This window comes from Egretta garzetta, unplaced genomic scaffold, assembly GCF_000687185.1.
Source record: "Egretta garzetta isolate BGI_Z169 unplaced genomic scaffold, ASM68718v1 scaffold100, whole genome shotgun sequence".
Lineage (NCBI taxonomy): Eukaryota > Metazoa > Chordata > Aves > Pelecaniformes > Ardeidae > Egretta > Egretta garzetta.
The window spans coordinates 1,428,257-1,444,123 of record NW_009258265.1 but is presented as its reverse complement, the minus strand read 5'-3'; the positions used below and the strand labels follow the sequence as shown (position 1 = coordinate 1,444,123).

Below are 15,867 nucleotides of genomic sequence, written 5' to 3'. Positions count from 1 at the left end.
CGGGCGGGTCGCTGCCTTCCCTGGAGAACAGCTTTCACCCCAATCCGAACTACCTACGCTGCCTTTTAATTATTTGTTCTAATTTGCTTCCTCCTTTTTCCTCGCAGCCGAGTTTGTGATAAACCTTGCTGAGAAAAATACTACGTTTGACACCTTTAAAGCGGTTCTTCTAAAGAATGGTGCAGAGTTCACTGTAAGTGGGATCTGAGTGTTATTTGCCTGTTCTTCTTGTCCTGGTGTATTTTATAGAGAGTTTTAAAGAGAGAGCTGTGAGGAGCGATTATTGTTTGGTGATAATTGGCATTGGAAGACTATGCACTAATGAGGACTATGCATTAATTTAGGACAAGAGGAAATGGCCTCAAGTTGTGTCAGGGAAGGTTTAGATTGGACATTAGGAAAAATTTCTTCACTGAAAGGGTTGTCAAGCACTGGAAGGGGCTGCCCAGGGAAGTGGTTGAGTCCCTGTCCCTGGAGGGATTTAAAAGCTGGGCAGACGAGGTGCTTAGAGATAGGGTTTAGTAGTGGACAGATTTAATTTTAAATGATTCTATGATTCTAATTAGCTTTTGAGTATTCCTGTCTCATCAAGCCAAGCATCTCCTTTCCTCCTTTTTTAAAAAGACTGGTAGTTTTTGTAAAGCATCCTTTCTGAGGACTTGACCTGTTTATTGTCTTATTGAGGGTATAAAATGTGGAAGGAACATTCATGAATTTCACGAAGGCAAACGTTGTCGTAAGCCTTTTTATGATGCATAGATGCTGGGTTCGTGATGCCGAGTTCCTCAGAAATAACTGCAGTTTTATTGAATGGGTGAAGCAGGAAAGTCACTTAAATAGAATTATCATGATCATTTTCAGATTCAACTTACACCTTTTTAGGACGTAGATGAAGTCTGATGATACTTTCTAAAAATGAACCTGCATCTTCAGAATTGAGCTTTTTCTTTTGTCCTGCTAATAAACCCTCACTTGTGCCTTCTGATAATGAAGAACAGCGTTATAGTAATTTCTTAGATTAAAGTATTTTATTAAATTTTTCAGGATTCCCTTATTAGTAACCTGCTACGTCTCATACAGACAATGCGGCCTCCGCCAAAGCCATCTACAAGCAAAGGTATGCGTAATCCTGTCACTCTTACTGGTTCAGTGTAAAAAAACCAAAACTCTTAGTCTTTTGTAGGTTTTGGCCATGTTTGAGATTGATGTAATTTTTGTTCTAGTTTTGTAAAGCAAGACTTTGTGTCTTCTTGTTGTGATGGGGGTCTCTCTTCTCTGGTGTTAGCAGTAGGTTAGCAAAGCTGTTTAGGCACTGAAAACATAGAAAGCACGCACTTATCTATTTCACAGATTCATTAATAATGAGCATTTCATTTGTAGGAAGGTACTGTTGTAATTTTTGAACTGAATCTCTGTAAAATCCATATCAACCTTTGTGTTGAGATGGAAGTTAAACTTTATATTCAATTACAGGAAAATCAAGAGTGAATCGATCTAGCTCTTCTGAGTTTTGGGGTGTTTTGTTTGTTTTTTGTTTTAAATCTCAAAATCAGAGACAGTCGCCAAACCCAAATCGGAGAAGGAAAAGTTGAAGGAATTGTTTCCAGCCCTTTGCAGGCCAGACAATCCCAACATCAGGGTAAGGTCATAATTTCAGATTTCTTTTGTGAAAACATAATTATTATTTTTTTTCTGTTTCTCTTCATGTCAAGTTTTTTTCATGTTAACATGAGCATCTCCTGCTAATGCCTGGATAAAAGCAGACTATGAGAAATGAAACACAGGAGAGGCAGAAGGCTGGTATTACTGCATGTAGTTATCAGGAGTAGCTGTTACAGCAATTGCCACGCTGATGCTGTTCTGCAGAATGCTTGGAAGATGAGGCTCTTAGGACATGAAACGTGTAGCCTGTCCTTTCTTACATAAATTTCAAAGTAATGATGGATTACAAACTAGATAAAAAATTGTGGATATTCAGATGCTACGTGGGACTTGCATTTTGTATTTCTGTAATAATTTGAGGTGTTGAGATGAAGCTGTCTTTTGTATAAAAGCAGAATTGTCTCAATATCATGTATTCTGTCTGATCTTTTTTTATCTTACATTGCTACTAAATCGATGTGCACGTGGTGATCCTTTCTGCAAATCAGTTCTCCGTGACAGACTTTTTATCAGCTGCCTTACAGGTTCTCTGTCCTTGCAGAATATGTTGGATGAAGATGATGTGAAAGTGGCAGCTGATGCACTTAAAGAACTTGAAGCTCTGATGCCTAGTGCAGACAGGCAAGGCAAGCAAAGGAGCAGCGACCACCGGTAGGTTTCTCGTATGCCTTCGGGGGGATGAGAATTGGCTGTTGGTATTGCCAAATGGCTCTGTTCTTACGTTAAACTTCACTGCAAATATGTAATGTTTGTTTTTAGGGGAAAGAAAAGGAGAAGGAGCCGAAGTCGTAGCAGGGACAGGAAGCGGAGGCACAGATCTCGCTCTAGGTCTCGTTCTAGGACTCGGGATAGGAACAGGAACCGATCCAGATATCGGTCAAGGAGCAGAAGTCGGAGTCCCAGTAGGGACCGTAAGGATCGAGAAAAGTACATTGAGAAGAGCAGTGAGAGATGGAGAGACAAGCACATAGACCGCCCGCCACCTGAGGAGCCTTCCATCGGAGATATTTACAATGGCAAAGTCACAAGTATCATGCAATTTGGATGCTTCGTGCAGCTGGAAGGACTAAGGTACCTTCTGTTCGCAATAAATCTGGTATTATTCCTTCTGAGCTCTCTTTTCTGCTAGTATCTTAAAGAGGTTATGAGGCTACAACAAAGCATGCTAGGTTTTCATGCCAAAAGGAAGGTCTGTTTCAGAAAAATAAATCTGACAGCAGAGAACGGTCTCCTTTATAAAAACCAGTTTATGAACATACACAAACAATCAGTTGACAATAAAATATTTTGATCCAGGCTCTGAATGATCTGAAGGATTGTTGGAGTGGTGATGTACGATGTCTCTCATGCCCCTCTGTTTCACCTACAGGAAGCGTTGGGAGGGCTTGGTCCACATCTCGGAGCTTCGAAGAGAAGGACGGGTTGCCAATGTTGCCGATGTTGTGAGCAAAGGACAAAGAGTAAAAGTCAAAGTGTTATCCTTTACTGGATCCAAAACCAGCCTGAGCATGAAGGTATGGAAGACATTCTGTAATGCTTAAAATAGAGTTTATGGTGCCAAAATTTTTGAACATTATGCCTCTTTTTGTTATTTTTTGGTCTTTTTGATGAAAGCGAGCACATAACACTTCAAGTGGGAGTTGAAATAATTGAGTTACTAAGTGGCCTATTACGTTTTACTCATTTTCTGTAGGTTCTTGGTTTTGATGTAATATTCCTAACAATTTTTTGACCTGATGTCAAGTGACAAGGCCAACCTCCAGCTGTTGCTATGTTTGTCTTCCTTTTTCAGTTATGAGAGAAACATTTCATTTTAAATGACATTACTGCCATTGCCAAGGCAGAGGAGAGTGTTCCAGGCCTTGGGGTGTACTTACCTCAAAATGCCAGCTGGAAAAAAAGCACGCAAAATAGCATTTTCTGTGTATGGGTTGTCATTGGCAGGAGTCTCTCTGAGAAATGTACTCAGCTTTTTCTCTTACATTAGAGGAAGCACCGGTGTTAATAGATAAGTGCAATATAGGTAGAGCTGATGGATTAATCAATCTAATGTAGGATGTTGATCAAGACACTGGGGAAGACCTGAACCCAAACCGGAGGAGAAACCTGGTTGGAGAATCCAATGAAGAAACCTCTATGAGAAACCCAGACAGACCCAGCCACCTGTCCCTGGTGAATGCCCCGGAGGTGGAGGATGATAGCCTTGAACGGAAACGCCTCACCCGAATTTCAGACCCAGAGAAATGGGAAATAAAACAGGTGTGTTTTGTATTTGGGGAAATAGGGTGCCAGTGAGTAGAATTGCTGGGGAGCTTCATGAACTAGAATACAGCTCCTTGATTGTTTGTTTGTGTAACTCATTCCTTGCCTCTAAATTGCTGCCTTTTTGTGATTTGGGACTTGTAGGTTAGTTGTGACTAGGAAGTTATCCCTGCTTTGAGCAGGAGGTTGGACCGTGTGACCTCCAGAGATCGCTCTGACCTGGGGGATCATGATCTTTATCCAGCGATGCTTGGTGGTATTTAATTATCGGTGCAGTCCTGCCATGCATAAGCCAGCTGTCTCACACCGCTGGTATTTAGAATAACAAAAGGACTGTTTTCTCAGAGACTGGATGCCTTGGAGAGATGTGTGCTAGAGTGTAGGAGCATTTCTTTGTTCCTGCATTACAAGTCTGGCAATAGCACTATAACTGAGACCTTGTAAGCAGGAGTTAGGTTTGTTCGTGGGGATAAATTCATGTTGTATTCATTCTGTTCCCAGATGATTGCAGCTAACGTGCTTTCCAAAGAAGAGTTTCCTGACTTTGATGAAGAGACTGGGATTCTTCCTAAAGTTGATGATGAGGAAGGTAGGATTTCCAAGTAGTCTTCTTGTAAATTCCTTGTGTTTCTGGACATGTTTTGATTCAAAAAGAAGTGATGATATAAGTGTGTGTGAAGCATCTCACAATTTGCTGTTATCTTAAACATTTGGAACTAGGATTGCTCTGGCCTTATTATTAGTGATGTCTGGATGTGCCCTGTCTGCGCATTCTTTTTGTTTGTGGTCGTCTCACTTTTAAAACTGTCTAATTACATCATATAATCAAGAACATACAGAAAGCACTGAAGCAAGACGTTTAACTTTTCTATCAAAATTGTCACTTTTAGATGAGGACCTTGAGATTGAGTTAGTTGAAGAAGAGCCACCATTCCTTCGAGGTCACACTAAACAGAGCATGGATATGAGTCCCATCAAAATAGTAAAGGTAAGAGTTTTCCAGGACTAAAACCGCTATACTTGATTTAATTAAATAAATATTTGGGAAGTTAACAGCCAGTTTTCCACCTGGATGTTATTGAGAACCCTGAAAAACATTACTGCTGAACTGAAGATCCTTTCTTTACTTATAGAGCTGGTTTCTTACTTAACTGGTGACAGTAAAGTGGAATAATAGAACCAAAATGCGCATTAGTCTGCAGCAGCAAGCATTTCACATAAGTGTGTTAGAACATACTTTCTCTGTTCTGCATTTTCTTACCTTTTCAAAGTAGAAAGCGGTAGAGAATTTTTGTTTTTCATTGGTTGTGCCCATAATCCTGACTGCACAGGGTAGGGGTGCTGTATGTTAGTTGTGACCATGGAAGTTCATGAGGCTGGGCTAATGGAAATATCCTGGAACTCAAATAGATAAAAAGTTAACATCTTTAAAGCATCTTCAGAAGAGGCTTCTAAAGGACAGTGGTGACAGAGAGAGAATTGAAGTTGAAGGATTGGGAATCCTTGAAATCTTAACTTTTTTCCTGCTTTCCAGAATCCAGATGGTTCCTTGTCCCAGGCTGCAATGATGCAGAGTGCCTTAGCTAAAGAAAGAAGAGAACTGAAACAAGCCCAGCGAGAAGCAGAGATGGATTCTATCCCGATGGGACTCAACACACACTGGGTGGATCCTCTCCCTGATGGTATGTCTGAACACATCTAAGTGTGAACTGTGTCTTTTTTGTGATAGGTGATCAACCCAGGAGAAATGTCATGATGCTGTGTTTGTCTGCCTTACTTTACAAGTGAGGCAAACAAGAAATGCTTTTCCACTGACGTTGGAAACAGGAATGTCAAGAGAAATGTACAGGTATATCCTGCTATCTGTCAAGGATGCGTTCCTAAAAGGTGCAATGGATGGTGAAGCCATTCTTTACATGGAAATTAATGTAATAGTATGTGTATACATGTAGGAACTTGAGAAATACTTAAACACATAAGTATAAACGGGATGATGGAACAATCAGGAGCAGGATAATCAGGATCTGTGCTGTGTGAACCTAAATGTAATTGTGAAATTGTTTTCTAGTGGATGGAAGACAAATAGCTGCGAACATGCGAGGTATTGGGATGATGCCCAATGATATCCCAGAATGGAAGAAACATGCTTTTGGTGGCAACAAAGCTTCTTATGGTAAGAAGACTCAGCTTTCCATCATTGAGCAGAGAGAGAGTCTCCCAATCTTCAGACTGAAGGAGCAGCTGATACAAGTAAGACTCTTGAAATGGCATTCTTGTTCGAGCAAGCACTAATTCAAAATATTCTTGGTTTAGCTTCTTGAGAGGTGAATAGCCAGGATATAATTTTAAGCGTGGAACTGTAGTTAAGAATAACTATTTTAAAGGAGCTCCCAGGTACTTACTGATGTAAGTCAAAACTGAAACTAGGATCATGTCAGCAAGAGATGAGTCAGCTAAATGGTTAAGCGCTTTGCTGACTTGATCAGTAAGAACACTTATATTGTATGATTTTTAGTCTGGGTCAGCTGGAGCAAGAGCAGTAGGTGCTCAGTCTAGTTCTAGGTATACTGTGCTGATTTGTTGGTTGGTTTGGTTTTTGTCTTTAAATTTTGACAAGTGTATCTATTACAACCTTTTCTAGGCTGTGCATGACAACCAGATTCTGATTGTTATTGGAGAGACAGGATCTGGGAAAACAACACAGATTACCCAATACCTGGCTGAGGCGGGATATACATCAAGAGGAAAGATTGGATGTACTCAGCCTCGCAGAGTGGCTGCAATGTCTGTTGCGAAGAGAGTGTCAGAGGAATTTGGTTGCTGCTTGGGACAAGAGGTGAATTTCCGTGCTGAAGAACTGCCAAAATAAGAATGAGGAGAAGTAGGAAAAGACAGTACTGGACCTGGTTTGCTTGTGTGTCCATGTGTTTGTTCCCCTGTAGGCTGTAAAATGAGCTTGTGGAATAATCAAACTGGGAATTAACGGTGCTAATAACTTAATTCTGTCACTTCAGTTTCTGTGCGACTCTTCTTTCTAGGTTGGCTACACCATTCGATTTGAAGACTGTACTAGCCCTGAAACTGTTATCAAATACATGACAGATGGTATGTTACTGAGGGAGTGCTTGATAGATCCTGATCTGACTCAGTACGCCATTATCATGCTGGATGAAGCTCATGAGAGGACCATACATACAGATGTGCTCTTTGGACTCCTGAAGAAGGTAATGTAGCGTTTGATTTTTATTGCTTCAGTGTCCTCTGTATGCTACGTGTGGATAGGAGTGTATAGGGAAAGGCAAGGTCACACAAGTTCATTCATGTGCTCTAAGAGTCTGTCCTGAAGCAAAGCAAATGCTCCCAAGGGTTTGTAGTCCAAATTTTTGGAAGATGAGAATCTGTGCAAAGACAAAGCAAGCAAAATTCAGCAGAAACAATGAGAATTAGCAATCCAGGACGCTCATAATGATGGATGAGCAGAGGAGTGGTTTTGCTTTGCTTTTCCTTCTCTGACAAAGGCTTTCTGTGATGGGTGCTGCTAAGAAAGGTTTGAAATGCGGCCTTAGCCGTCAATTGTTTGAAATTCTGGATACTGGAATGAGCTGCCCCTCTACTCAGACATCAAACCGCCTGATATTGCTGGTCACATTTCTCTGACTTAAGTCAAGTGCTGAATGTTAATAGTTCCAAAGGCAATAAATGACTTGAACTTTGTGTCCTGCTACAGACAGTGCAGAAACGGCAGGATATGAAGTTGATAGTGACATCAGCGACGCTGGACGCTGTGAAATTCTCTCAGTATTTCTATGAAGCGCCAATCTTCACAATTCCTGGCAGAACATACCCAGTAGAAATTCTGTATACAAAAGAGCCAGAGACAGATTATTTGGATGCCAGTCTGATTACAGTAATGCAGATCCACTTAACAGAGCCACCAGGTGAGTTGGAGAATGGTCTGGGGTGATCAGCGATTCCAGGGGTCTAATACCTGTGAGCAAGGTCTTTCTATAAGTCATGGATTGTGTATTAGTAACACGAGCAAAACGCTCTCAGCACTGTCCTCTATTGTTTGCAAATACGGTAAACAAAATGCTGAGAAAGTTGGGTGAAAGACTGAAGTATGTTGCTTCTGGCTAAGTTCTTGCCCAGGGGCTAGCAAAGTTGGGGATCCTCTGCTTTAAATGTAGAAAGTGAGGGATGGAAGTGCAGCAATGCAGGAGTTGTACTGAACAGAACTGATTCTGTGGATGTTTTCATTTACTTCCTGTGTAGGAGACATTTTGGTGTTTCTGACTGGTCAGGAAGAGATTGACACTGCCTGTGAAATTCTCTATGAGAGGATGAAATCTCTAGGACCTGATGTTCCAGAGTTGATTATCCTACCAGTATATTCGGCTTTACCCAGTGAAATGCAAACCAGGATTTTTGACCCAGCACCACCAGGAAGCAGAAAGGTAATTTCAGCTGAGTGTTGCTTCATCTTCTGCTGGTACATTTTAATAGTGTGGTGTATTACACTGCTCTATCATATAATACCATTTTTTTCTCTTTTTTTCCTTTTATTTTTAGCACTTTTAATTCTGTTAGTTACAACTTCAGACACAATGTAGTAGTTTTGGAGAAAAGGTGGCTTATATGTAGCTTAGAGCATGGTTTTGGTTGGATACATGCCTGTAAGTGTTACTTAAGCCTTTGAAAATGTATATAAAAACATCTGGTGTAGCAAACCTCTGTGTGGGATGTTCTTGGTGTGTTTATTTAATGCAGCCTTTAAAGGATATTGACTTTAGTGAATTCTAAATGCAATTCCTGTTGGATGGATGTCAATTTTCTACCAAACAGCTGATGAATATCTAGAGATACATTCTCTGGAATATTCTTCTCTAAATATGGACTGTGCTTGTGTGATAGGCAGAAGTTCTCCCTGAAGTCAGTGCAGTCTGCTTACAAACCTGTAATGATCTTTCACTTGCTTTTAATGATGGATTTTATCATGCTCTTTTCCCATATTGCCCAAATCTAAACCAAATGCAGATACTTAAAACCTGTCCATCTTTGACTGGAGCTAACACTTTGTTCTGGTCCTCTGTGAACATGCTTCTCCTTTTGATGTTAAGTGACAGTAGTTGCGTTTATAACAAACTGCTCGTGTCATGTAGAATGGATTGTTTAAGTTGAGCAGCATGGGTGGCTTGGCAACCAGGGACAGAACTCAGACTGAATCAAACTGTTGTTTGCGCAGGTTGTCATCGCCACTAACATTGCTGAGACATCTTTGACCATTGATGGAATATATTATGTAGTTGATCCTGGCTTTGTGAAGCAGAAAGTTTACAACTCCAAGACTGGAATTGACCAGCTGGTGGTTACACCGATTTCACAGGTAGCCAGTCTGTGTTTGAACTTTTTTTATTTTTATTTTTTTTCCCCTGCTGGTAATGTGTATTTTAATGATGTGGTGTCCGAGCACATAGAAGCAAAAAGAGCCAATGATAAAATAACATTTTTTATAACTCCCTGAGACTCCTTGAGGAGTTATAAGGAATCCTAAGGAATTATATATATTATATAAGAACCGCCTAAGGAATCCATGCTTTCCTGGGTTCTACTGGAAACCTCTTTCTATTAATACAAGTAAAATTGTGAATCATGTTATTTTACTTGTTTTCACCTCTGCCTGTTTGCACCTGTTCACTGAGATGCCTTGTTACTTTTAGGCTCAAGCAAAGCAGCGAGCAGGAAGGGCTGGGAGAACAGGACCAGGAAAATGCTATAGGTTATATACAGAGCGTGCTTATCGAGATGAAATGCTAACCACCAATGTGCCTGAAATCCAGAGAACAAATTTGGCCAGTACAGTACTTTCCCTGAAGGTGGGTATTTCACCAACTTGTAGCAAGCCAACATGATCATAAGCGTTTCGATAAATAAGCCTCTGCCTTTATGAGCCTCACTAAGTACTTCTGTAATTTCAGATCCTTCTAGTGAACAGAGGTATTTTGGAAGGGAGACTGCATCGTATGCAATTCTTGGGCACTGAGCTTGCTCCTGCATTTTTCTCTTGAGGGTTATAATGTTGATTATCCACCTCAATTACAAGTCTCAGCTGCACAGAACAGTTAGTTGCAGGAGGTTTGAGAAACGGGAATCTTATGGGCAGTACACATTTCCTCTGTAAGGTACATTTATGTTGTTAACAGATAAGACACACTGGTTTAGAGTGGCTTTTGATGTGCATCTTCTAAGTGTCTACCATCCCTCTGAGAGTCTGCAAACTGCATCTAACCCAGTACATAGCAGCTGAGGAAAGTTGCTGCTTTTCCCCCTTTCTGGGAACAAGGGGGAAGGTGGAGACATATTTAGTGTCCATTGGACTTGTCAAGCCACGCTGGTTTACAAGGCAGGAAGTCCTCACCACCAGCATTTAGCCTGTGTGCCTCCTTGATTGAATCATCTTACTTAAGAGATGTATGGAACTGGAAAACTGAATGGTGGATGAAAGCCATGGGCCAGTGTGTATTATCTCAAGTGTAGAAATACAGCCATGTATTTGTGACTGTGGTTACAGCCAGGATAAGGACATGAGGCTAGGGCTGGTTAAAGTTCAGTAGTGCCTCATTGTTTGATGGTTATATATCTCTGGCTGGAGTTCGGTGTCTTCCTCCTCAGTGTTCTAACTCGGGTTTTCTCCCCTCCCTCTGTTCAGGCTATGGGCATCAATGATTTGCTCTCCTTTGACTTTATGGATGCTCCCCCGATGGAAACTCTCATAACTGCCATGGAGCAGCTGTACACCCTGGGAGCTCTGGATGATGAGGGACTGCTCACTCGACTTGGGCGCAGGGTAGGCAAAATAGAATACTTCATAGCGCTGGCTGGGTGGCAAATATTTAGGGGGTGACATGAGAGGAGTTGTATAAGGACTTGCCTAGCGCTGTTGGTTTCCTTTTCCCATTATTCTCTTGTGGTTTATTGGTAGCTTTTCCCTTACCATAGTTAGGTATCTTCTGCGTTTTAAGGAGCAGCTATTATTTCTCCTTATGAATAAGGTTACTTTCATCGATGTCTAGAAATTTCCTGTAAATATTGGAATATTCTTGCGAATATAGATAAGTAATCTGTTTCATGTTGAGTAAAGTTATTCTGGGTAAAGCACACTGCTTTGGAAGGGAAGGATGAAAGAAAGGGCATTGCTCTCTTTTGCACTGAGAGAACTCAGGATTTTCCCAAGATGTTGCAGAGTATCCTGAAACTGTTTTCTTGCAGATGGCAGAATTCCCCTTGGAGCCTATGTTGTGTAAGATGTTGATTATGTCTGTACATCTGGGATGCAGTGAGGAAATGTTGACAATAGTCTCCATGCTGTCTGTACAGAACGTGTTCTACAGGCCAAAGGTAAGGAATGCAGTCAAGAAGCAGCAGTGTTACAGCTTGGGTAGTTTTTGTGTCCCTGCCTCAGGTGTTAAGAGAGTGAACATACTTGCCAGAATAAACCTGTAGCTGATTAGACTGTACTCATACGTTACATTTCTGATGTACCTTTTGGCTAAACACCCTGTAGCTGTGGAAGTCAGTAGTTTCTTTGCAGATGGGAAGATGGAAGTTAGGAGTCTCACATTCTCTTTTGCATTTCCCAGTAAACACGTACAGCCCTAAACCCAGTCAGTCTCAGCTCTGGTGTTCAGAATGGCTTTGTCATTTTCAGATCCATGGAATTAATTTCTTCATGGCAATTCTATCCTGTGCCGATTTCTTTTAAGTTGGCAGACTGTGCTGTGGTAGGATTCCTGAACAGCAGACTCCTCTCGAATCCATTATTTCTTCATTATGACAGCCTGCTGCAGTTTAGTCTGTTAACTTCAATGTTGATCTACATAGCCACAGTGTTTGATTAAATTTTTTTATCTGCAGATTGGAGAAGTGGGGGGGAGGTGGGTAAGTCAGCAGGGTCAAAGCTACTGCTTCAGCACCTTCGTTGATGAGTAATTGAGGTTGCTTCTAGAGCAATAAAAAACTAGCTAGTTCCATGCGTGCTTATACGTCCTGCAGTATAAGTGAGCCACTTAATTTGAAGTGTCCTTTCAAAAATAGCGACTGAAATTGAATAAAAAGTATTAGAGAAGGGGAAAAAAAAAAAGTTCCTCTTTTCTGGTCAGGTCCTTGTCACCCGTGGGAGAGTGTGTGGAGTGTCTACATGAGGTCTCTCTTTGGCAAGAACAGGTCTAGGCTTTCCTTTCATACAGGTGTAGTTTTAGCTTAGTGAGAGCAGTCCCAGTGACCTTTAGATTCTCATCGCTTGGTCCTTAGTCACTCATGACTCAAGATTTTGTGTTGTCTTCTCAGTCTTATATCATCACTTTCTGGGTAGATTTAAAAAGTCATGGTATGAGTGACAAGGAGCCCGTGTCCTCCTCCATGTTGCACAAGGATTGTCTCTACAATGCAGATACCTGATGGATACATATTTTGTGTGTTAGGATAAACAAGCACTTGCTGATCAAAAGAAAGCCAAGTTCCATCAGACAGAAGGTGACCACCTCACTCTGCTGGCTGTGTACAATTCCTGGAAGAATAACAAGTTTTCAAATCCCTGGTGCTATGAAAATTTTATCCAGGCCCGATCCTTACGCAGGGCACAGGACATCCGCAAGCAGATGTTGGGCATTATGGACAGGTGAGCAAGTCGAGAGGGACAAGTAGTGACCTTGTTTTCTTAGTGTTCTTACACTGTAGCAGCTAAACAAAATCTGCTCATCTGATGTTGGTAACTGCACCATAATCTGGAGACCTCTCTTTTTTTTTTTTTCCTCTAACTCTTGTCTGGCAGACACAAGCTGGATGTAGTATCCTGTGGGAAGGCAACAGTTCGAGTCCAGAAGGCCATCTGTAGCGGCTTCTTCCGAAATGCAGCAAAGAAGGATCCCCAGGAAGGTTATCGGACACTCATTGATCAACAAGTAGTCTATATCCACCCATCCAGTGCTCTCTTCAACAGGCAGCCGGAATGGTAAGGGAGGCAATATCATGTAATTTTCTATTTCATTTCAGACCTTATAACTGAAAAGGTTGTGGTGTGCCCTATTTGTGGAGTACAGATCAAAGGATAGGCTGCTTATTCCTCAGCCATGAGCAGAGTGAGAAAGGTTTCAAGTCTGCTTTCGGTTCTTTCTCCTGCTAAAATTAGTGCCTGTGCAGAGATGAGAATTAATTTTTCAGCCCAGGCCAGGCCTGAAGCCTGCAGTTTGGTGTCTCTGTATTGTGGAAGTGAATTTAAAACACTTGAGTGTTGAGGGGGAGAGGAGGGAGCAGGGAGAGGATTAAATGGAATGAAGTAGTTCTGTGCTGAAGAGAAGTTGTGAGGTAGGAGAGGAAAAAGAAGATGGCTCTTCTGGATGGTTCTTCTGGAGCCTGTGTTGGAGCTTCTAAGGAGCCTTATTCTGAAGGAGGGTGAAACGGAGATAAAGGGGCAAGCTTGGGTACTCCAGCCCTTGCCTTGTCTCCTCTTGTTTGGAAAAAGTAATTTCCAGAGTTGCTCTCCCTTTTCACAGGGTGGTGTATCATGAGCTGGTGCTGACCACCAAGGAATATATGCGTGAAGTGACCACTATTGATCCTCGCTGGCTGGTGGAATTTGCACCAGCTTTCTTCAAGGTTTCTGATCCAACCAAGCTGAGCAAACAGAAAAAGCAGCAGCGGCTGGAGCCCCTGTACAATCGCTACGAGGAGCCCAATGCTTGGAGGATATCACGTGCATTCAGACGGCGATGAGCTTCGTTCCTTCATGGACTCTTCTTGGGTTTATATTTGTGGGACTGTGATTTTTGCACCGTTGCAAATGTCCTGAAAGAAAGGACATTCAGCTGAAGCTTACCTACAAAATAAGCATTTCCAGAGCAAAAGCACAAGGGGGCAATGTGTGCTCGTGTCAGCTATTCCTTGGAGTCCACAGCTGCCTGACAAATGTCCTGGGTCTCCTCAGCGTGTTGCATCGCTTCAGAAGTGGTTGTTGAAGCACTACTTTAGTCATTTTTAAGAGATGAAACTTAAGACTCAGAAATCTGGGCACTGAGCTGAACGACAAGAGGAAGATAATGACTAAAAAATAGTTGTTCGCCAACCTAACTGTGTTCTGAATGACCAGACAAACAGAGGCTGGAATAGTTTGTTTCTTTATCCTGCTTAAAAGGGATTTATTTCTACTTACGCTCTTGGGAAGTGGCTCTTTTTGGGAGCTGCTTGTTCTCCATTTTTCCCGTTTTATGCCTTTTCCTGTTCAGTGTAACTGTCTTTTATGCAAGCCATCTGTGGGGAGATATTTAGTATCTGTGGCTTTGGGAGAAGGCAGGAAAGATCCCTTGAAACCCAGCTAGAATGTCAGTTATACTTGGCCAGTGGCACAGGTCAGCCTGCAAGTCTTATCCTTCATCACCATCTCCTGTGTGCTGAAGGCTAGTATATCAAATGGTAATTAACCACATCCACTCTGCAGCACGGCTCTGTCTGTGAACCTAAGTGGTTACAGATGTTTAGACTTTCTATACAATGTGTCATGTGTTTTATTTCCACTGACAATGTTTGGTGACATCACAACTGTTGGGTTTTTTAATAGAATATGCTCTTACAGCTAAAATGTCTGTAAAACATTGTGTAACAGTTCCTTGTTTAAAAAGAAATTACCTCCAGTGTGTGCTATGTCCCGCTGAAGCCATCTGTAAATTATTTTTTCTGTTGAAAACAGATGAAACTTACCTGACTCCATAGCTGCAGATACCCAATTTTTATTTTATTTTTTATTCTTCAAAGCTGGGACATTTGCTAAAATCATTGTCAAAGTTGGCTGGTTGGTTTACGCTCAGTGAATTTGAAGGCTGTTTCACAGCGACAAGTAGCCATACTGGAAATCTGTATCTATGTACAAAGGTGGGCAGGGATGTTGTATATACTGGTATATACTGGTTTGTTACGTTGTATAAATGCCCTGCGCTTTCCCATGGTGTTACTTCTTCATAAAGTTAAATAGAATTAGAAAGTTTGTAAGTTTGGAGGCTTTTTTCATTACGGCATTAGGCAGGGAAGGTTGTCCTGTTGAGTCTTCTTCCAAACGTATTTTCCTTCCACAAACTCTGCAGCTGCATCCAATATTGTTTTCTATGAAAATTCGCACTTTTGAAAGTGAAGTGAAAGATGGAAAAGAGGGTGTACGCAGTGGAAGCCCCGATTGTACGGTATGCTGTGAGGTTTTTCTGTTCCAAATTCATTTTGGTTTTGCTTCTCCAGCGTAGCCTCTTTCTGACTTGTGGTAGGGGAAAATGCTTCAACAGAGAGGATTTTCTTTTTTAAGTAAACAATTGTCATCTGTGTTGCATCTGTTATTTCTTTCCTTGGGGTGATTTTTTTCAGTAATATCCTTTAATTCATTCACAGAAGCTTTTCCATGTTGGCCTCAGCTGCTTGCTTTGGGAATAGTGTTGCATCTGTTATTTCTTTCCTTGGGGTGATATTTTTCAGTAATACCCTTTAATTCATTCACAGAAGCTTCTCCATGTTGGCTTCAGCTGCTTGCTTTGGGAATACCCCCCATCCAAAGCTAGCCTGTGAAACAAGACTGCTGGCTTACACACTTGAACTGCTTACAGGTTGGTTTGATAAGCAACTTTTATCAACCTGTTACTGCTCTGAGGTTTCTGAGCTCTGAGGTTTCTTTGCGTAACATCCTCATGTCTCCTGTTGTTTATGTGACTTTTTTAAAATTGGTTTATCTTGTGTAAAAACCTGAAAATAAGCTGCCTGTGGACAACAAGCTGACCATGAGCCAGCAGGGTGCCCTGGTGGCCAAGAAGGCCAATGATATCCTGGGGTGCATCAAGAGGAGCATGGCCAGCAGGCGAGGGAGGTTCTCCTCCCCCTCTGCTCTGCCCCAGTGAGACCCCACCTGGAGCACTG

The 15,867-nt window shown here is 41.6% G+C and overlaps 1 protein-coding gene across 1 annotated transcript in view; it reads left to right on the top strand.

Moving 5' to 3' along the window:
- The window catches only part of DHX8 (DEAH-box helicase 8), a 15,788-nt gene extending 500 nt beyond the window's left edge, over window positions 1-15,288 (top strand). The window contains exons 2-23 of the mRNA XM_009648261.2: window positions 108-193; window positions 1,045-1,117; window positions 1,554-1,639; window positions 2,204-2,313; window positions 2,422-2,733; window positions 3,032-3,176; window positions 3,718-3,921; window positions 4,426-4,513; window positions 4,815-4,912; window positions 5,459-5,606; window positions 5,993-6,174; window positions 6,566-6,760; window positions 6,963-7,148; window positions 7,652-7,862; window positions 8,197-8,378; window positions 9,167-9,307; window positions 9,642-9,797; window positions 10,631-10,768; window positions 11,191-11,319; window positions 12,402-12,598; window positions 12,752-12,931; window positions 13,473-15,288. Of these exons, the coding sequence (XP_009646556.1) occupies window positions 108-193; window positions 1,045-1,117; window positions 1,554-1,639; window positions 2,204-2,313; window positions 2,422-2,733; window positions 3,032-3,176; window positions 3,718-3,921; window positions 4,426-4,513; window positions 4,815-4,912; window positions 5,459-5,606; window positions 5,993-6,174; window positions 6,566-6,760; window positions 6,963-7,148; window positions 7,652-7,862; window positions 8,197-8,378; window positions 9,167-9,307; window positions 9,642-9,797; window positions 10,631-10,768; window positions 11,191-11,319; window positions 12,402-12,598; window positions 12,752-12,931; window positions 13,473-13,692 (3,467 nt within the window). The 3' untranslated portion in view covers window positions 13,693-15,288. The remainder of the gene's footprint in view (window positions 1-107; window positions 194-1,044; window positions 1,118-1,553; window positions 1,640-2,203; window positions 2,314-2,421; window positions 2,734-3,031; window positions 3,177-3,717; window positions 3,922-4,425; window positions 4,514-4,814; window positions 4,913-5,458; window positions 5,607-5,992; window positions 6,175-6,565; window positions 6,761-6,962; window positions 7,149-7,651; window positions 7,863-8,196; window positions 8,379-9,166; window positions 9,308-9,641; window positions 9,798-10,630; window positions 10,769-11,190; window positions 11,320-12,401; window positions 12,599-12,751; window positions 12,932-13,472) is intronic.
- The last annotated feature ends 579 nt before the right edge of the window (window positions 15,289-15,867 follow it).